Here is a 22,986-nt window from a genome sequence, read left to right on the forward strand (position 1 = left end):
ATTTAATTAAGAATTAATAGTAGTGTTTAATTTTTGTCTTAGATTGATCCCATATATGCGTCTTTAAGTTAATTATTCTATTGAAATTTCATCGATTACAAACCTTAATTACAATTTATGACGCTTGTGAGTGTAAATTTTCTTCTGCAGCACTTGATTTTAAATTATTAATTATAATAACTATCAATTAACTAGTAATCAATAATTACATATGTGAAATTTTCAATTATTCCACAATACTTGGCGGATATTGCAATTTTTCTAAACGATAGAGATGATGATGATGGTCTCTATCGTGATTAAGAAAAGACTCGACGAGAAAGGAGAACACCCGATAACGATCCTGAGTATGTCCCTGAGAGGGGTTCGCACGTTTTACTCTGAACCATTGTCACTTTGAATGCTTTGAAAAGATTCACTGACGCGTCTGGGCAAACATCGAGATTGTATCCTCTCATCCGCTTTCTCTTTTCTTTTCTCGTGATTTTGTTTTATAACCACTTTCATTGAATTACTAATTACATTGAAATTCTGGTCACACTCGATTGATTATTTTTTTATACTTATGCAATTTTTTCCTCTTTAAATCTCTAAAGAATATCGAAGACCAGCTTCGTTTTTATTTATTTATTCTAATTATTTAATAGAGCAAATTAAATAAAATTTTCATTTATTATCAACATTTTTGTGTTGAGATCTGATTATTCATCTACTTTAAGAAAAGTTAATATTATTAATTATATTGATTTTCGATATATAATTTTTCATAAATTCAACTACAATTTGTTTATAAATCTAATTAATTAAGCGATTTTTCATAAAGTTTGATTCATTCTTTCATTCTTGAATGTCGAACAGAAATCCAGTGACAAATTGTAGTATTTAATATTACTTACAATTATCAATATACTATTATTATATATATATATATTTCTAATAGAGTATATAGCAGTATCAATGATAGATTTTAAATAAGTACAACGTTTTTTCTATTAATTCGCTAATAAAAACTTAATTCATGGATCTTGGATTTAAATTTTCTTTCAATAGAATTCGTAATTGATGCTATTATTGAAAGAATTTTTTCATCAGATCTTTTTAACGAAAAAATTTAATATTTAGTATTTAATTTATTTTCTCTGGTTTAGGGAAATCGTACGGCTTTGTTCATCCAGTGAACACATGAGTATTTAAAATGTTTTATTAACTATTTAAATACAATTTGAACTACGGTTAAAATTAAGTCTATTTAGTTTTCTAAATTTATTCTTTTTTTTTTATACAACTTTCATATCTATCTAACATGATATTTTTTTTTTTTAATAACAAAGAATATTATTCAGATAATTTTGTTTGTCCTATCATTTTTAAATTTAAATTTTCTATAATTTTTTTGTATTTATATTATCATACACACTTTTTTTTAATACCTTCATTATCTGTCTTTTTGTGACAAATTCGTTGAACGAGAAAGAAATGGTCCGATATTCTAGGACTGAGTAGCCACCATTTTAATCCTCTAAAATATGAATGTTATCTTTTAACTCATTTATATAAAATTTGTGGCTTCTACTAGTGATAATGCCTACAAGTATTAATAAAAATTTATCATACTCCTTAATTTTGTATAAAAGTACGTGATGCAATGAATAATGAAATCTAGTAGGAATGTATATTTATTCAATTTCAAGAAAACAATTCGTCTACAACTTGTTAATAATTAAAAAAAAAAATAGTTTACCCATTAAATTGAATTATTTGTACCTGAATTGTTCTCTTGAAACATTTACCGAATCAATTGTAGTATTTAAACCAGTTGGGAGCTATTTAATAATGAATTCAAGTATCAAATAGCTAGCACAGTGAGATAGTTAAAGTCCTCCTATGTCTCAGAGGGCTAATCGTTTCATATAAATACTTAAATGGGTGCTTTAAACACTCGTAGTAATTTGTTCGATGACAGTTACATCACGATAACGTCTTGGTCTTGGTCTATATGTTCCTTCTTGATAGCTTAGACCCTCAGGAACACTTTTGCTGGATCTTAGAGTGGTGTGGTAAGGCCCAGAATGGCAGTAGTGTTCCATTGAATGAGGGCAAACACGCTCTGTTGGTTCAGGAAGATGTTGATGATGTTGATGAGGTCGAACATCTTGCTCAGCATCTAGAGGTGTGTGTAATGACTGAGACTTTGGTAATCTCATTCTTGGTGGTGGCGGACAGTGACAAGGTGTGGGAAACGGTTGGCTCAAATGTGACAACTGTGATCCTCGTAATATTGGTGATGATGGTTGTCTTCCCCAGCCAACCAAAAACAGTAAGGCAGCACCACACAAGGAACTAAGAGTGCAAGCGTAATAACCAATTCGTGGAGCACTTTCATTCATGTAACCTGGAAAAAAATACAAAAAAGATGAAATCAAATAATAAGAAAGAAATAGTAAAAGCAATCGATTCTTAATTAAATTATTTAGTTGATTAACTTGTTCCATTGTTTTTTCTGTCGTTTTCAACCAAGTAACTATTTAATTAGAGAGATCGTAACTACAATTAATGAAAAGAAAACAATTGTCTGTATACTTTCGCGCGCTTTCGACTAGTCTTGAGTTTTTTTTTACCAAGTACGTGTATTTATTATAACAATTATTTACATTTCAACAGCAAGTTATAAATAAATGAGATGAAAAAACTATGCTAAAGTTTTTTAGGTAGGTTTTTGAACTACACTGATATCACCCTTAATGTTATTTCATTAATTTTTGTAATTAAAAAGAAATCAAAATCTCCAGTAAATTTCTATAGTAACTTTTTATGAATTAAAATGTCAGTAAAATAATAGACTAGAAACTTGTATAAGATATCGAATTAATGGGAAAACTCTCATCCAAAAGTATGAAAAAAGAATCTACTTATCTTCTACAAATTCCAAGTTAAAAGCCAAAACGTGGTCTTAAATCAAAAGTCGTAGGAGTACAATATTTTTTATCTGACAAGTTAATGACTTACAAAGTTTTTTCTAATGAATTAACAATTACTGTTGGCACAAGCAAAACCGAAGACTTGACCGCAAAGTATTGGTCACGCAAAGCCAGTGTGATCCCTGTAGCATTACTGGACTTGTTGCGATTAATTCAGTCTTTTGAGCAAAAAAAAGTCCGTTGGAAGAAAGTAGTTAATCACTTGATAAAATGTATGTATACTGTAGTTATCTTCATTTAAATGAACTTTTTTAGTGTTATATACACAGTAGACGTCTAATTATTTTCCTCTGGGTGTTTTACTACTAGTCTATGTACAGTCTTAAGGAAAAAGAAGTGAAAAAATCAGAAAACAAATCAAAACTTGTGTATCTAAGAGAAAAAAACGTGGAGTAGGTAATAACAGAGGTAATTGGAGCGAAAAAACAATTAATTTATCAGCAAGTAGATTTTTAACTTCTTTTATCACCTTTTTTTATTATTTTCAGATCTAATTTTATGTTTCCTATAAAAGCTTCGAATACGATCCAAGTTATCCAATTAAAAATGTTCTTGTTATGAAAGAACATTTCAAGATATTTTTGTAATATGTAATTAAAGTCAGTATAAAATAAATCTAAAATATGTTAATAATCTTAAAAATTTCTTCTAGATATCTTTCTATATTTTATTTGAATATGAAATATGTTTTGATATTTTTATGCATCAATTTCAATTTCTAATAAGAGTAGATGTTGGCTTGGCTATTTACTTTGAAGATAATTCAAAGAATATTCAATCAAGTTTGTTTTTAATCTTATTTTTATCCATTTATTTACAAATTATAATTTTTACTGTAAATATTTTTCTTTCATATTTTTTGTGAATATTTTATTTTTATTTACCTGTTAGAGGAACTCCAAGTAAAATAGGTAAAGCTTCAGCAGCTTGAACAAGCGCCCAAGCACGCGCGAAATGACGTGTTCGGAGACGTTCTAAAGCTAGCATTTTCAAGGAATAAAGTGCACCACCAAGCGATGCTCCATAGAGGGCAGATGCCAATACCAGTCCATGGTAATCCTCCACGCTTCCAAGTGCTGTTTGAGCTACTGCTGCAAAATTGAAGAGAAAAAGTGTTGTTACTTTTTTTGATGCAAATAAAAAGTGAAGAGGGTTAATTAAAGCAGTTTGATATTGAATTTATTTAGTGAGAAGTTAAATTGTTGTTGTAATAAATCTTTTGTTTTTATTCTTTTATTCATTCCATCTGACGTTGTTTTCACGATTTACAGTAAAAGCTAAATGCATCATCTCCGTTTCTGTATTTAGAGCAGGAAATTACAAATCTCTTCCTCCAACAATCCGAATTTTCATCCTGAATACCAGTAGCTGGCTCAAATGTCGACAAACTTCATCTCTTTACTTGCTTTTCTAGGGTCCGTTAATCTCAAGGAGGATAATGCATTCTCTAGGGAAAACGAAGAAAAAGAAAAATACGTCAAGCTGTTTGTTTAGTTTGCCGCTCTCAAGTGTCCTTTATCCTTCTATCTCTATTGTTTTTACAAAGAGAATCGTTGTCTTCCTGGCGATCTTATATCATGTGTACGAGTGTCACAATCGGATTCCAAGAGTCACAGCGTACAAAAAGTCACTTAGAAACTTGCCCCTGAACTAATCCAGGAAATTCCGTGGAGAAAAAGACCTGATTTTCCATTTACTGTGTTTGTCATCTCCTTTACAGGGTGAGATTACAACACTGGATCGTGTATGTACTAACCAACACCGAGGAGAGCTGCTTGGCAGAGATATTGTCGTGACACGAGACATTGAGCTGAGGGTCGAGCTGTTACTACTCCCCAAGCGGCGCAACCTAAAGCTGCTGCGAGGCCCAAACAGGTTTGCAGAAGTACTAGTTCGTTTTGTTGCAATTTATCCTGATGTCCTTGAACTACCTGCAAATCATCATAACAGTTAATTAATTCTTTTTTCCAATTTTTAACTATAATAAATGTCTACAATTTTTTATAATATGTAAAAATGACTATCAATTTTTAAATGATGATGGATTAGCTAATTGTGATGAAATTTATTACTGCTTTTTAATTTTCGAAAAAATTTAATCTGCTAAAAACAAACTATTACAAACTAAATGAACCATTAAATCACGATTCTAGATAATTAATGTAGAGAAGAAAGCAATAAACAAATAATAGATGTTGTAAATAGAATTATATTACTGGGTAGCAGTATGCCCTCAATTACATAGGGTTTCTAATGGACCATCAAGTTTATAGCTATATAGCGCATACAATACGAAAGTTCGACTGGTTAAGTTATGATCTATAAACCCAAGAGGACGTTCATCAAGTTGAGCGTATCATGGGAATATAGCTAGAACCTCTCTAATTAGATTAATATAAAAAATGGCCACTAATTAACTTGATCAATAAATAAAAACTCGAAATATGAAAAATTTTATATGTACGCCCCTCGAGAGAAAGGCCTGAAATTTTTTTTATCTTTGTTATTTTAATTCTGAATTTCCATATTTCATTTCAATATCTTCTGCATTATTGATCAGACGTTTTTGTAAATTTTAAATAGTCATTTAGCATTTGAAAAACAACATGTCGAAGAGCAAAAATAATTAATTGGTTAAAAGCTTTAGTAAATTTAATAAATTAAAAATAAATCTAATTTAGATTATCATTTTAATAAATACTTACAATATAAAAAGCTGGTGTATAAAGACCAAAAGCAGCAGCTCCAGCAGCAAGCATCAACATTCTGACAGGCCTGCTTCCAAGTGGACTGAGATCTACCAAAGGCTGCCGTGGTGAGTTGGAATTCGCATGTTTTTCCTTTACTTTAGGACGTTGACTTTTCAGATGTAGTATAGCTCTACGTTGTGGGTGATATAGCGATGCACTCCTGTAGATGAGTCCGAGAAAAAAAGCTAAGGATAGTGCACCCGTGATAGTTTGAAGTCCCAACTTCCAGCCAAGTTTTCTGAAATTAATATTGACAATTTTTAAAATAAATTCATGTTTCAATTTTTTATTTCCAAGTAAACTATCAATATTCATCATCAGATTGATAATCTTTATCAATGCAAATGGGTTTTATGATACTTCATTTTATCTCATTTAATGTAGATTATATTTTCATCAATGGAGCTATTTTATCATTCTGTAACTGAACTTCATCATATTTGTGTTGATATTGGTGTTAAATAAAAATTATCATTCTTGATTAACATCATCAGAAATTGAGTATGAATAATATATCCAGAGTTTCCTAAAATTAATAATCTCTTTTTATTAGAAATTCTTTTTTAAATATGTAAATCAAAGCAATAATCGAGAGATGTAGTATTCTAAAAGTTTTCTTATTCTTTCTGTTCCAGCTCAAGAGTTTGAAGCTATTCTGTAAAGATAGAAACGCTTGGAAAATTTTATGAAAAGTATGAAATAGTTTGTTGAAAATATTTTAATTAAGCACTGAAAAGTGAAATAATTAATGCCATTACAGATCCTATACTTTTTGTATTTCATGAAAATAATTATTATTGTATTTTATTTCATTTCAATAATTGGTATGAAATATTATCAATTCGATGATTATTCATCATTCACCATTTTCAATAAAAGGCTGTAATTACTCAGTTATAGAGATACAGTTGTAATCTTTTATTTCATGAATAAGAGATATGTATTGATTACTAGCTTTATGAATTTTAAACAGGTAAACATGTGCATTAATTATAAAATAAAAAAAGGTTTCAAGTTCACCTTTTCAATCTTTGAAACAAACTACACTCCCTAGCACACCATGGTTCATACATTACCATCTGACACTGAATGATGATAGAAAATATTTTCGCAACATTTTAGATAATTATTATGCTTTCAGTATACATATTTTGATGGATTTCCCCTTGTGTTGAGACACAAAATCCATTTGAAAGATAAGAAATTAAATATATACCAGCATATTTATAACTTAATTAATGAAGCTTAAAACATTTGATGTCTACAATTTAAAATAATAAATTTGAATATCTAAATATAATATATTGATTGTTGAAATAAATATGTCAACAGCAATTGAGTAATAATGAAGATGTTAAAATGTTTTTTTTATTAAACGTACTTTTTTTAATTTCGTCTTCTCGAGTATGTTTAGATTGGCTATGATGAAAAAAGTTCATTTCCATCAATCAAAAGTTTTCAGGGAATGTATAAGCGTTTAACCGCAAAATAGAAGAGAAAAACTATCTGTTGTTGGTGGAGTAAGAGCTTTTTTCGTAGCAAAAAAAAGTGTGGGCGGTTGGAAAGAACGCCTGGTAGTTTGAGGTGAGGTTGGAGTTGATGTGCACACGAGTGCTTTTGCGTGGGTGGTTTTCAGTAGTGACTTTTTCCTACATGTATTTGTTCTTTACCTATAAGTATAACATTCGCGACACGATGTGGTGTGTTGTACTACGTCTGACCATTGAAGCCTTTTCTACTGCAGCTCACGTTCGTTTCAATTTTCGTGGATTTCAAAACAGTGAATATAAAAAAAAAGTCAAAGAGCAACACATTTTACTTCAATCTCAGGAAAACTCAGCATATGTTTGGCTTATTCTGAATATAAAACTATTTTTTCTTTTTTTTTGCAGTCGGTTTGATGAATTACTTTGTCTGCCTAGAGTCAAATTTCAGAATCCGTCTGGAAAATGACTGCATCGAATGTTATAGATAAATTCAGTCCATGAACACATTAACGTTCGAATTAGAAACGTAAATGAAGTTAAGACCTCATTTAAAGCAGAAATTTACTGAGCCAATATGAGCTTTTGGTTAAAATGAATAGGTAGGATGGAAGAGAGATGATTAAAGGATCAAGCTCACTAAGGAGACAGGTTTTTAAACCTCTTTGTTATTTCAGGAGTTTAAATTGAGTGTGTGTGTGTGAAGTGTAATTTAATCTCTTCCCATTCAACAATACTTCTAAGTGGTATATTTGCCATTTTGATCATTTAATTTTTGGGTAAGTCAACATCTAAAACTACCTCAAGTGGTAAATAATAAATACCATCTTTAAATTTACATTTATATATCTCTAATGTATGTGCATATTTATTCAGTTCAATTTTTTACTTTCAACTAAAACTGAGAAAATTCACACTATTTCTCGATGTTCTTCACAAAGTCTGGAAAGAAATACTAATATTTATGAATGTTTTGTAGACAACTTTTCAACACAAATTTATTCAAATCAGTTGGTGATAAGTCGTCAAGTTAAACAACATTTTTTAGAGTTTATATAAGAGATTGTTTCAAAAAATTATCTTTTATATTCATTGTGCAATAAATACGACAATAATTGTTTAAAATAAATTTGTTCTTTTTATCTTCAAAAAATATCAATTAATCAGCAGAATCTAAGTGTCCAATCACCAAAGACTTTTAATCACCGGTGCTTTTAGTACGGATCAAGCTACAAAACTCTAAAAAGTTGAGGAACATTAATGATATTGTAGAACAAAAATTCTTTGCTTGTGCTAACTTTTTTAATCTAGTATTTTTCTGCTTGACTGATCCTCTTCATTATTTTATTAAGTTGCACTTGATAACGAAATTTGTTAGATTAAAAAGAAAATACATTATTCTCCTAGATTCAAATTGATGAAATTAGTTCAATTATTGTTAACAAGTTGAATATAATTCAAGAATTTAATTACTTATCTAACTTTTATGTATTCCCTATTGTATGAATATTATTACAACTATCATTGTTTGATATTTTTTTTTCAAGGAATATTAAAAATAAAAAAATGGTATAAAGAAATGATAAATCATCCAACTCATCAGAAAGAACTTATGCTTTTTTGCTCGAATTTGTCAAAACAGTGACATTTCAATTAAATTGGAATTTTCTGATTTATTTATTTCTCTACACTGAGTCAACAAATAAATTTTTCTTCCAATTATTTATTTACATGTTCTACTTTCAGCTAAACTTAGCTCTCGATTTTCAATACTTTTGTACCAATACCAAAGTATTCCAAGAATAGTAAATATGCTTCAACCATGAACCTGAACTCGGTTCAGTTTTCAGGTATTCACAAAGGTTATTTCTAGAATGTTTCAAGTTGGACGTAACACGATTCAGAAAAGGACACATGAAACCTAGTATTACATCGAATGGTTTTACCAGAAGAGCAACTTTGTTTCATAATTATTACTATTCCACAAGTAGCCAAACAGCTCAAGAAGGATGTACAAAATCTAGAGCTGTATCAGTTGGTTTCAGCAGAACACCAACTCTCTATAGTAATTATCATACTTCTCTAGTTGGAGTATCACCTCGGGGTGAGTTGACGAAATTCAGCTCTCTGTCAAAAGACTTTACATCTTTTGATACCAGTATTTAACCACAAAGTTACACTCAAAAGAATCTACACTAAAATATTATTCAATTATTGTGCAATTGCTACACCTTAACTAAGGATAAGAATTGATTTATTACATGTACTTGGTAAGCATCTAATCTTTTTCATTAAATCTTTGAGATTAATTATTATTTTTCTTATTTAAGTAACAATTAATTAGTTTAATCTTTGTTATAAAGGAAGTAACATCTATTTCTAGATCAATAATAATGAGATACATTTCTGCAGATTAGATCCCAAATCCTCTTAGAGTAATCCATTAAAATAATCATATAATCAAAGAACATAAATCTTCATCTGTTGCACATGAATAAATTCTAAACAACGAGAAGATGAAATTACCAAGAACTTTTTTATTGTGAATCTGTAAAAATGATTTTCCTGAATAATTGATGTCTCGTGTCTATTACTAGCCAACATGGATGAAAAACTGTTATGCATGATCTGCCCATCTATCAACTTGTTTCAGAAGGTAAAAAAAAAAAAATGAATGGACTCGTACTGCTGTGGTGAAAGAAGTTTCACTTCATTACATTCAGAGATGATTAAAATTGAAGAATTTATTTGAAAATATCATTTTGGACCAAACAATTTATTCTTACCAAAGAAAATTTGAATTGCAAAGTTTGGTCTTTTATTCATGAAAAGAATTGTCTAGTCATTAACTAACAAACATATCACGTTTATGGAATATTAAGTGAGTCTATCGTTCGATTTCGTGGTAACCCCATACCAGAATGTGTCAAGCGAGATTAAAATGTTTCACGAATCACGTTTTACTGTGCCATAAATAAGCGATGTAGCAAGGGCGTAAACTACAATTGTGTGTCACTACATGAGAAAAAAAACTTTATATAAACTAGCTGTCAAGCATTTCGTTGCTGTCAGGGATTTCGGCTGGTATTTTTCCTTTTTTTTCATTTATTTTTTTTATTTACTTTATAATTTAATTTCAAAAAATTTATTCATTTCCCATGGAAATAATTTAATTACATTCAAGAAGAATTTTTCATTTAAATGAAATGTGAGAACTGCAAAATAAAAAAAAAAAGAGGGAGAAAAACAATTCTGACTAATTTGTCCTACAAATGTCAGCTTTCACAGGCGGTTTCATTTTTTTTAATTATAAGATACGACAATCATGATTTTTTTCCAACGTGCCTCTAGCAAATCTCATTCTATGCTATTCATTTCAATTCTGATTTTACATTATTATCAAGATTTTTTATCTAATGAGACTTTAGTACTTAAAGTATTAACTTAATAACCATCTTACTTTATCAAAACTCAAATTGTTTCTAGAACTAGGTCATTTTCATTGATTATAGGGCTTTGAAATAGTTTTTTATAGAAAATCTGACAAAAAACGTATAACGAAAAAATTTTTTTGACAGTTGATGTCATATAAATTATTCAATAAATCAAAGTGATTGTTACTATTGTATGAAATCCGAATGAAAAATTAACGACGATTAAAAAATTTTTTTAGTAGGCATGGCACTGAAATATAACAGTTGTTCAACTTCGTCGAGTTTGCATAACAATAAAAAATTGTAATTTAAACTACATTGTGAGTAACAAATCCATGAAAAAAATTTTTCTCTCATTTATTTCTGCAATTGAAAATAATAAAAATGTTCCAATAATATGCAATCAATAGTTGAAGAATTTGGTGAAATCATAAAAAATGTCAGTTGTGTTAAATTTATTCAATAATTAATTTAAATCATGTAATCCTACTTTAAAGATTAAATAAGCTTCACAAGAATTAGCATAAATAAATATTTATTGAAACAATGAGCATTAAATTGGACCAATAAAGAAAATAAACAGATATTAACTGAAAATATATGTATTCTAATAAAGTATTCCACATATTTAATTAATAAAAAATTGATTAAAACTTTATTTAACTTAATAGCATGATAATAGAAACAATAAGAAGAGATACTGGTAGAGCTGAATAAAGATAATATTTTAATTAAAATTTCATTGTATCGAAAGAAGATAAATAAATTGAAAAACTCTGACAGAGAAGTAAGATAAGGGCGAAGGAAGTGACAAGTATAGTAACTTACCCAACAGCTTCCTTGTAGAGAACGCTAAAAAGCGCTATCCCAACACCAGTGCCAGCTTGCACTACCATTTCCACGAACTCGCGTCGTTTCTTAAAGTAATGGCCCAACACCAAGCTGGCAGTTTCCTTCACAAGTCCCGCACCGGCGCCCAACACCAAACCGTAACTGTTGCATTTTGTAAAAGTAAATAGCATGAGTTTACGACAACATAACAAGAAAGGGGATTGAACTTGTTGTATTTTTAACAAAGTTGTTTATTTCTCCTTTTCTTGTATTGACAACCAGAAATAATGTGACATATAACACGGTTGTTCTGCAATCGATATTGAACTATTTTTAGTTTAATTGATTACAAAGAAAATTCAATTTTATAAAGAAATAATTCATTTATTTTATAATCAATTTTCTGATGATTCTAAAAGGTTCTTTCAAAAGCTTCTGTGACGATTCGTTTACTCAGAAATTTCAAACAGAGTGAAAAACATTTGCTTTGATAATGAATGAGTCAATAAATGAATGTACATCAAAGATTATAAGTAAATTTAGAAGATTGAAGTAGAACTTCAATTCAAGTTGAAAGCTCTGACAACATTGGACAACGAAACAATTGTGATAGTAAAGTAATATCAATTATTATTCATGTTCAATTTGCTAAAGAATTTCTTAAGAATTTTTTAAATAAGATCTTGTGTTCAGGAAAGAATTCTTTGAATTTTTTGACTTGAAATTCTTTACAAATGCATTTGTAAATTGTCTGATATGCTTGTTATACAAGTCAAGTCATTTTTTACCATTTTTTCCAAATGCATTATATATTTTCTCGTTGGTATTTTAAAATTTTTGAATGTCCAAGCTTTCACCATGACTGAAAAATTCTAAAAGAATAATTTTTCACCATAATTAATGGATATCCTTAACCAATAAAATCCATCAAGTTCTCCAATATTAGCAACGTTTTTAAAATATTATTATGTTTAAAATAAAAGCTTTCGTTGATTAATGATGTTTAATAATTCATTTATGATGTAAAAAACGTGATACATCTCATGTATGCTATAAATACTTGAAAGTTAAAGTGTTCACAATGAAATTTATGCATAAAATAAATGATGACATTGTTGAGAATGACATAGTTAAAGAATGAAAACTACTTCATTTAATTCTAATAAATTATAGTGTAATCTAATTATGCAATGTGGAGATTAATTATTTAAAAAATAGATGACAAAACAGAAATTATCTCATGCATATTAATGTCTAATATCATAGAGATTAATTTGTATATTATATAGTAAGATATGTAGATTGAAAAAGGGAAGCTAAAATTCTTGAAACGTTGCCAATATTGCAGTTTAATATTATTTTTATAAAAAATATAGCCAAAACCGATATAGAAGATATTTTTAAAACTTCACACGAAGGCTATATTAAAAATATATTCAATTTTTAAAAAATATTCTTAATCCCATTAAATACCTGACAAGACTCAACTTCATTTTAGAGAATTTTTTTTTCAACAATGTAAAATGCTATTACAATTGAATCTAATAATCCCAAATTGATTTTTGAATATAAAATGTGGTTATTGAAATTTGATAACAATTAGCATATATTTTTGAAATAATTATTTTCAGATAAATAGATTTAGATCACCAAGCAAATGTTTTTTACATCAATTTTAAAATATTTCCTGGTAAAATAAATTTTACTCCAGCAATTGAATAAAATCCAAGTGAATTGGAAAATGTAATCGAAATCGAATTAGTTTTATTACAAAGACCACACTATTGTACTCCAAAAAAAAGATCTTGTCAAAGTGATTGAAAAATTGTAAAATTCAATAAACGAAAAAAAGTAATTTTTTTCAGCTCTCCAGAACAATTTACTGATTAAATAAATTTAAGTTTAATAGCTGAAGTAAGTCGTTTGGAGAATGCTGTGACATCGTATTCGATAAAGGGTAGGAAGTTGAAAAGTCCTCTTGCTATATCTAATCCATCTATCTTTAGACCTACTAATCTCATCGTTATTAAAATCCCTGCATACCTGAGTAGCACTTGATGCATCTGAAGAGCAAAAGAAGTAAAGAGAGATGCTAGAGCCAGAACAAAGCCACCAATGACGGCAGTAAGCCTTGTACTTCCTCGACGACAAGCACCAACAACCAGCGGTGCTGAGCCTCGTGATACAGCTGCGCTCAATGCACCAACCCATGCTAAAAATCGATTCAAATCAGTTATTCAACCGTAACACAATCATTAAATTGTCAAATATTTCAATAATTTTTGTTACTTTTTTTTCTATATACATATGATGAACAACTGTTATCATGAACAGGTCAAGAGTCATTTGGACAATTATAATTTTGACTTTCCAATTTGAGTTATTCACCATTTATCATTTAGGATATTAAATGAAAGCCAATAAGTCTACAATAATTAATTTTAACCAACATTCTAATTATAATTTTAATCATATTAATGCAAAATTTGACTCCATTCATAATCACTCTTTTCATTCTGTCTAGGTAACTTTCTAATTATAATTGATTTTGATGAATATCCATTGAATTGTTGAGATTTATGAGTTAAGATTGATTGAATTATTATCCCAATCAGTTGATCTATTTTAGTTGCTTTTAAACTGGAAACAATCAAATGTAAACATAACAAAAAAGTTTGTTTATAATTTCATGAATGAATATTAATGAACAAATTATAATTCTGAATTTCTTGAAGAAATAGTTGTTTATGAAATGCAAATTTAGTTTTTATTAAAATATAAATTGTTTTTCAAATACAATAAGAGTTTAAGGACTATTCAGAACTCAAGAGCATCTAGATCTGCGTTAGATATTGTATTGGATATTCATTCCACTAGTAGTTTCAACTTGTAATCTGTTGGATGCAGCACTACAGAGTTAACTGGTCTGAACGGAATTGTTACTGTCACAAATTTTCTGATTCAATAAATACAGATTTGCAGATAAATCGCTTATCATTTACAAATAGTAAAATTATGTCTCAATCTATTGAGAAGGATATTTTACACTCTAATAAATTTGATTTAAAATGAGACTTTTTCTATTAACTATTATCAGTCCAGAATCATTTGGAAAAAAATTTTTATGATTTTAATCAACAAGAAATCAAACAAATGAAAATTGAGCATTTTATCTAAACAATATATGTCAGTGTTTTTCTGCTTTATTGCAACATGAAAATGCAATGACCGTATATTTCCATAGACACAATTACAGCTTGATCGAGTGATAAAAATTAAAAAAAAATTAAAATCCCTATTGGAAAAATATTTACATGAATAATATTCAAATAAAATTATCAGATATATTTATTCGTAATAAAGAAATAAAATCCAACAGAAAATTTTTGTGATTCTGTGATCGAATATTTTATGATCGCTATCAACAATTCACATGTTGATTGTTTTATTTAATTTACAAGAGTATTCAAGTTGATAACTTTTAATTAAAATGGCGACTCATTTATTTACTGATCAGGAAACATCTCGTCTGTTAAATATATTCCAGTAGTCAGTGGAACAAATTCTCCGGATGAATAAAAAGAATATCGAGAATCGGTTAAAATTCAAAGTTTAGGTCATTTGTTTTTTAGACTCAATATGAAAAACCTGCAGAATTTCAAGTCAAAATTACCGATTATTTGTGGTAAGCCACAAATTATCGAATTTTGGCTCTCGGTTGGATACAACAAAAACTGAATTCCAAGTGACCCGCAAAAAATAAGTTTTCGCGCTGCTGGACGTGATAGGTGGTCAGCAGGTTTATTGATGTAAATATGCAAGTAATCCGCATTATATACTTTGGACAAAAAATATATTTTACATAATTAAAGCAAACATGTTAGCGTAATATATTATTTAAGTAGAAAATCAATGACAAGAGCTAGTATATAGGAAGTGAAGAAGTGGTCATGAATATTTATCAACCTCGCCTGGCTGTATTCTAACTTGAAAAGATGAGATTTCCCCACGCCAATATATTTCAACAGGTAGAATAGATCGGAAAAATACTGTTGAAAAATAAATGCCAATGTTTTGAAGCTGCTATTTTCAATGCATTAAACTAGAGACTCTCGTTCAATTCTCTAACTCTTATTCAGTTGGACTAGATTCTCTAGATGAGGGTTTATTGAGTCAAGGCTGAACACTAGAGAGATTCCTTAGTTTTAAATGTTGAGAGACACTTGTTGCCATCTTCACCAAAGAATAAAATTCTCAAGGTACTAAAGGTATTTTAATACACTACTACATTAAAAAGAAATTTTTATTATCCATCAAATTGTATGGAATAAAGAGATTTATTTCATTTGAAAACTATTCATTATTTACTTGCAGATTTAAGATAATTTTTTTTCATCAAATAAAAAAATCAGATAGCCTCTAAGTTGTATTTATCATGGAGTCAGTGATAAAGGTAAAATATAAAAGCTTCACTGTTTATTTTCTTTCGTGTGGTAGTAATTAATCGATTAATATTTATAAATTCATTGACGATGTATTTGAAGAGAAGCCATCGAGATGAAGGGAAAGACTATAGAAGTGTCTATTTACCTTTTATGAATATATAATTCTAAGATCTTTGAACGCATCTTTTGTGTATTCTGTATAAATCAACACTGAGCTCATTAAAATCAGCCAAGTCCTTTATGAGATAAATTTCCATCTACTATAAATTTATATGTCTTGTCTTAATGATCAAGATTTCCAATTTATTATCATAGAAATTGAAATCTAGAGAAGCAACAAAGACAGGATCAACTAAATACCAAATATCAACGTTCATTATTTCTTTCCAAAATAAATGGATCATTTTTTTCATCATTATAATTTACAAAAGAGAACAAATATTTATTATTTATTCATATTATTATTGCATTAATACAATAGCCACAGGCACTTTTATAAAAATCATTTTCCCAGAGAGAATATAATGTCTGATTTATGCTTGATATATACTACTGAAAAATACTTATTACTTTATTTCTAAAATCTATTAGTGCTCGCCGTATATTTTACCGTCTGATTCAATACCGAGATTATCTACTAAATGCTATAGTTTCAAGCTTTGTTATATTTTTTCAAGCTTTTTTTTTATTAATATAAAAATGTCAATGCTATAAGTATAGCGCTAAGAATGAGAAGCGAGCGGTCGTTGATAAATTGGAAAAGATAATAAAAGTGTTGAAAGAGAGAAGTAAAAAAAATAAAAGTGAGAAAGTTGGTGTGAGATACATCCATTGCTTTGTGTTCTTTGACAAAGTATTTTCTTTACGTTACTTTGACTCGATATCCTCCGATTTTCTCTATTTATCCACCTTCCTGAAAAGTTCAACGAGTAAGAAGGATATAAATACACGAAAATAAATGACGGTAGTGTGACGGGAAATATAATGGCTTTATTAATCAATTTTTATCAATAAAACTCGTGTGTGGTCTCTCACATATAAATATAATTATCGAGATTATTTTATTTATAGCTCATCCATGACATTGGCGTCATTTATGACGTAATGATAAATATATACGCAGGTTCCGCATTTATCAATGCAGCCTTTTATTATATGTACATATAAATCTACCCTTGAAACTTTGACCTTCAGGATTATTCATGCGAGTTAATTGATTATAAAGAGTTAATTTATCTTCAATAGTTCATTGTATGGTATTTGGATGATATAAAAGCAAGAACCTTTCACTCTTACGTGTCTTTTACTTCCAGTCTTTTTACTTTATTCTTTTTTATTTTCTTTTTCTTCATCTTCCGGATTCTTTTAAGAGCAACCGGTAGCACTGGTCAAGAACATCAGGTCATGCGTTTATATATCACTTGATGGATCTCCAAAGCTTTGACCTTTCCTTGACTTATTGTTATCAAGCACACTCTCATTCCTATTTGTTATCTACTTTACTTTGTGTGAGATCTAAATCCTCAGAAAATCCGTGAAATAATGAGAACAAAATTTTCTCGATACAAAAAATGTCTTTCGATTTTCTACAGAAAATAAATTGATGCTTATCTCACTCTTTAATAAGCTCACTTTTTCTTATCATTTCTCTTCTTTCGAATTCTCCATCCAAATTATTAACTAGATTTTAAAAGACTTTGAAGGATGGCTTTTAATTTTTTGTAATAAGAAATGAATGAATATTTATAGTTTCTCATTAGAAGGAAGAATAAGCCATGTTCTTTGTAACATTATTCGTGTTAATTGATATATAAGAGCTATAAGTTATCATGATGTGTCGAGTCAAGAAGAAAATTTTCACTATAATGTGATGCATATATTTCAGTCAACAAATAATTTTTATAAAATATGACTAATATTAACTTAGTGAAATAATTTATAATTCAAATTCAGTTTTCATTCTTATGTATTTATCTGTTGAATTACTGTGATAAATTAATTAATTAAATGAAAGAAGCTAACTTGATAATGATCTATCGCTGCGGTACATAAGTTAACTAAGAACTTTAAAATATAATTAATTGGAAAAACTTTAATATGATTATGTAAATGGTTGTTAATTAATTTAGAGCCTATGAATTGAAAGTTCAATTTTAGATGATGCAAAAAGTGATGAAATTAAATTCATCTAATAATCTAATCAATAATTTAGCTAGATTCATTTAATTATGTTCCGGTAATTAAATGTGATATAATTTAAATTTATTCAATATTGTAAAGTTATAGATGATTTATATTATATCTATGTAGAACAAATAATTGTACTGAGTTAGTCAATCATTCAATGCATCATGACTAATTAATATATACCACAAAACAAACCTCATTAGACAAAGCCATCAAGAGCAATAGTTCTCGTCATGTATCACTTGGAGATTCGCATGGAATAACAATGGAAATTCGAGAGAGAAACGTTTCTAGTCATCCACTTCACATCATTTTAGCATCAGTAGTTTGTTCACAGCTGACTTTTGAGGACACCATGCAATCCAGAAGTGCTTTCGCGTCACCTCAGGCGAGAATTAGTGCAATGCTTGTCTCTGTCATTAGACCAACTGCATAATAAATACTTCCGTCGTTCATATCGCGCTTCTCACTTCATATATATATATATATATATATATATATATATATATATATAACACCGATGCTGGAGGGTGTCATAAGGCAGATTGCACTCTTGTCGTGTGCTTCCTGACATTCTATTTAGGAAGAATTTTTTTTCTCATCTTTCTTATTGGCAATATTCAAATGCTGTCAGACTTGAGACTACAATACTTCTTTCCCATTGTTTAGATGTTTTTTTTTTTACAACGACTGTAATAATTAAATTACATATTTTTTTAAAATAATAATTATAGAAATCCAAAACTACAAATTTCTATTAATGATAAAAAGAATTAAATTCCAACGAATAATGTTCTTTGTATTCATTTTTAATAATACTTAATTAAAAAATTCTTCGTATTTATTAATATAATACTAGAAAGATATAAAACCATTATTAAATTTTCTCAACAGAACAGGAAATGTTCATAATGAGTACCAAAACTAAAACTTCAATTTCAATTATATTTTCACACTATAAAATTACTTAAATTATTAAACCCTATTTTTCTTCATTTCATTCTAAAAATTACTTGACTTTACCGAGTACTGAATTATTAATTAAGTTTCAGAGTACACGCAAACAAATTGAATTTTTAACTCAATCAAGAAACCTGTACTAAATTCATTAGGATGAAATTAAATTTTTCATATAAAATTCATCAAATCTTTTCAAATAACTTCAATATGGTTCAATCAATGAAGCAGTAGCCTCGATCAATTTAAGAACATGAAACAAATTGATTAACCCATAGGCAGACAAAATCGATTAACCAGTCCTTTCAACATCATCAAAATGCTGGACATGTGAAGATAATGTTCAGTATGACCCTTCAAAATTAGTCAACTTTAGCCAGAGTTTGTGCATTATTTAGAGCTGCTGTGTTCATTCAAAATTGAATCTCCCATTCTTTTTAGACATATTCAACGGAAATATAATAAAACTGATATCGTTTTTTTCATATTCACAAAAGCAAACTCATAGATTTGATCAAAGAACTAAAATAAAAATTTTTGCATCAAACTTAATGCTATTTCTTCACGACTTCAGACTTTGATTTCATTGTAGCTAAAAATATCATTTTGTTAAAGTTCATGAATATTTGAAATAATTAACGATCAACAGTGTATCACTGAGATAATATGATATGGACCGCATCGTTTGTAGAGTACGGTGTGAATATTAACGAGCGGTCTACCATTATCTTTGAGTATGAAATTCACTCGAGCAGAAGGTCCTCTGGCTACTGCCAACGATAGAGAACTTGTGACTATCTCTGATTTTAACATGCCCTAAGGATGTTACTATCATATTATCTGCATTCTCAGAAAATTAAAGTAGTCATTATGTTAATAAGCTTGAACTATAAAGTAACTTAACTACAGGTCAATTTTCTGTTTGCCTTTTTATTTTACACTCATTACAGTCCCATTTTAACTCAAAAGAATATCAGATGCACTTTATTATATTTATTAAAATGTAAAAATCAAAGATAATGTCAGATTAAAATCTTTTATATGAATACATTAATATCGACACCCCAAAAATACTGTAATTTTCTAGTAATTCCAGATAAGCTGCTTATATGAATCCATTAACAGGAGAGACTTTTGGAAATTTCATCAGCTTTTTGAGTCTTTTCATAAGTTATTAATGTTCAAGTAATTACTCTCAATCGATAAGTTTTCATTCAAGTATTATCGAATCGGTAAAAAAAATCAATTTGACCTTAATAATGGGAACAATATAGGTAGGAAGTTAATGGAGAATATTTGGATTTACCTATGTCTGTCAAATGAGGGCTACCAGCTAAATGTTTAACAGCTTGAAGATGTAAGAGTCCAAAAGCAAGCTGCATGCCTGTGGTGAGCAACAGGGCGAGAAAACCGGCCGCACACACTAACCATCCCCAGCCACCTTCAGGATAAAAATGTGATCGCATACCTGCTACATCTAAACCTAAAAAATAAAAAATGGATTAATAAAATTGCAATTTGTAGTTTCATTATGAAAAAAAAACATTTCGATTTTAAAGAGTAAATTAGGATAGAATGGTACTCAAAGAAGTACTTGAAACTTTTAAAATATACTAAGACTTTGCTTGTACAGAAAATGAGATCCTTATTACTTTTACTCTAGGTGCTGCAATTACCTTTCCGCATGCTAAATTTTTTTTATAATTTTAATTAACACTTGTAAATTACCACACAGTGACAAGATTTTTTTAGCAATTAAAATTTATTAAATATAAATCTTGAAAAGATATTATGTAAGTTATGACTGTCCAATTATATATAGTTTTTTCTCCTTTTTGAATTAATGTATGATAAATCTTATTTTTAGTATGATGAATAATGACTCTTGAGAGTTTTTTCTTCAAAAAAATAATATGTAAATAATTTTTCAAAATAAATATTTATAAACATCACGTTATTTTTATTTAATGGGTGATCAAAATCCTTTTTATATGTTATATGTAAAAGATGCGACTTTCATCCCTACTGAATAAAACAAACATCAGGGTGAGATAAATTTGAAATAAAACGATGATAAACTATAGCTGATAGGCTGATAACCTGAATAAGAATGTAGGCCAAGTTTAGTAATGTATGAAATAATCAAAAGAATAGAAAATACTTTCAAAAGGAAAACAAATAAATAATAATTATTAACATTATGCTTTTTTGTTCCAAAAAATAATACCAACGATTAAAAATATAAATCAAGTTTTAATTAATCACCCAGTAATGATTCAATATTTCCCCTAAATAAATATTAAAATAATTAATGCACGCGATTTCAATTTTTATAACCACATACATGAAATTTATGGAAGCTTTGATTGAAAAAATTCCAATTAAAATAAAAGCATATTTTTGTATTTAATCAAGGCATAAATAATAAGCGCCTTCTCATGAATATTATTCTCTGTTATTTAATCAGATTATGTGTAGTATAAATTATTGAAAAAATTTCGAGATTCGTAAAAAAAAAACATCAAAACCATTACTTAGAAACAACTTTAAAGAGTTAAGTAGAGAGAAGGTTAAAATGTGCAGTTGGCTTATCTCATCACATAAAGACCAGAGGCTAGATGTTGGTAGAACATTAGATAAAAGCAAAGTGCAATTCTCGAAAGTTCAAAGATTAATATTCAATTGGAGTCAGTGTGCTTAATGAAAACTTTAATGATAAATCATAGGAAATGAGCAATTCCACCAAGACTATATCTTTTATTAAAAGTAAAGTGCATTGGCTTACAAGACATGTTGATCAGCAAATGACAAAATGAAAAATAAAGTGTGAGCTCATTAATAATAAAATTAATCAGTAAAATATTTACACAATTATTGGTTAAAAGCATGTAGGTTATGGTGAGAAATAATACTAAAATAATAATAAATGAATATATGATGATTATATGATCATGTATGTTGTTAAACATTTTTATGCTCGTGTTACATTACCAAGCTTTTTAATATTAATCACGTTTGCATTTGGATAAATAACAAGTTATCAGAATGACGGTACATGAATGCAAATCAATAGGTTTGGTTTTGCATCTCACGTAGTGGAATGAGAGCGAATTATGTGAAAGAGAGAAAAAGAGAGAGATAGAAAATGAAACGCACATAGAGAAATTGAAGCATTCATCGCTTCACCTAGTACATATTTCGTATTCACCTGTTCGACGCAGAGCTGGCACACAACGATGTAGACTGCGGAGATCACCAAGAACCCAATTTGTATTTCCACCTAGGTTTTCGTCCATATCCATGCAACGTATACGAGGATCTGAAATAAAAAAAATTGTAGAATTTCAATTATATTTATACGATTTTTTCTATTTTATTTTTCAAGCACTGTTGCATGTATTTTTAGCTTCAATTTTATTATCTATTGATATTGATATGGCAAATATTTGAATAATTTCCATCAAGTTAAAAATATTAGTTATTCACATATGTTTGAAGAATGAAGATGATTAATAGATAAAAAAAATCACCTAGTTTATCTCTTTAAACTTGGGAAAGCCCCAACTTAATGCAAAGTTATGATGAAGGTATGAATAAAATATGAATTGTTTTTTTTTTGGCAGGATCTAGGATAATACCATCAAAAAATAAATGGTTATTGTGTCTACAAAAAAATAACAATAATAAATATAAGTATAAATTTGAAAGTAGGGCCACACTGCAATGTGTAGTTTAACGTTTCTATTGCTCAAGAGAACGTAAGTAGTTTGGAAAAGTTTTTTCTTTAACTAACTAAATTTCTTACCTGGTTAAACTTCACAAAAGAAAATAGCGTTGGAAAAATTGGAAAATCCAATTCGCTAACTTTAATTTGAATGAAAAAAACAGACATCATAAACTAGTATAATTCAACATATTTT

The 22,986-nt window shown here is 28.6% G+C and overlaps 1 protein-coding gene across 2 annotated transcripts in view; it reads right to left on the reverse strand.

The window, feature by feature from the left end:
* Positions 1 to 1,308: 1,308 nt before the first annotated feature.
* Positions 1,309 to 22,986, reverse strand: part of LOC118074059 (monocarboxylate transporter 4-like) — a 51,915-nt gene continuing 30,237 nt past the window's right edge. For both annotated transcript variants that reach the window (XM_035094959.1, XM_035094958.1), the window contains exons 7-14: positions 22,275 to 22,385; positions 20,373 to 20,549; positions 13,521 to 13,689; positions 11,475 to 11,639; positions 5,684 to 5,966; positions 4,735 to 4,909; positions 3,863 to 4,069; positions 1,309 to 2,392 (exon numbers count right to left, since the gene is read on the reverse strand). In XM_035094959.1, the coding sequence (XP_034950850.1) occupies positions 1,932 to 2,392; positions 3,863 to 4,069; positions 4,735 to 4,909; positions 5,684 to 5,966; positions 11,475 to 11,639; positions 13,521 to 13,689; positions 20,373 to 20,549; positions 22,275 to 22,385 (1,748 nt within the window). In that variant the 3' untranslated portion in view covers positions 1,309 to 1,931. The remainder of the gene's footprint in view (positions 2,393 to 3,862; positions 4,070 to 4,734; positions 4,910 to 5,683; positions 5,967 to 11,474; positions 11,640 to 13,520; positions 13,690 to 20,372; positions 20,550 to 22,274; positions 22,386 to 22,986) is intronic.

This window comes from Chelonus insularis, unplaced genomic scaffold, assembly GCF_013357705.1.
Source record: "Chelonus insularis isolate UGA/USDA-ARS -01 unplaced genomic scaffold, ASM1335770v1 contig_131_pilon, whole genome shotgun sequence".
In the NCBI taxonomy this organism is placed as follows: domain Eukaryota; kingdom Metazoa; phylum Arthropoda; class Insecta; order Hymenoptera; family Braconidae; genus Chelonus; species Chelonus insularis.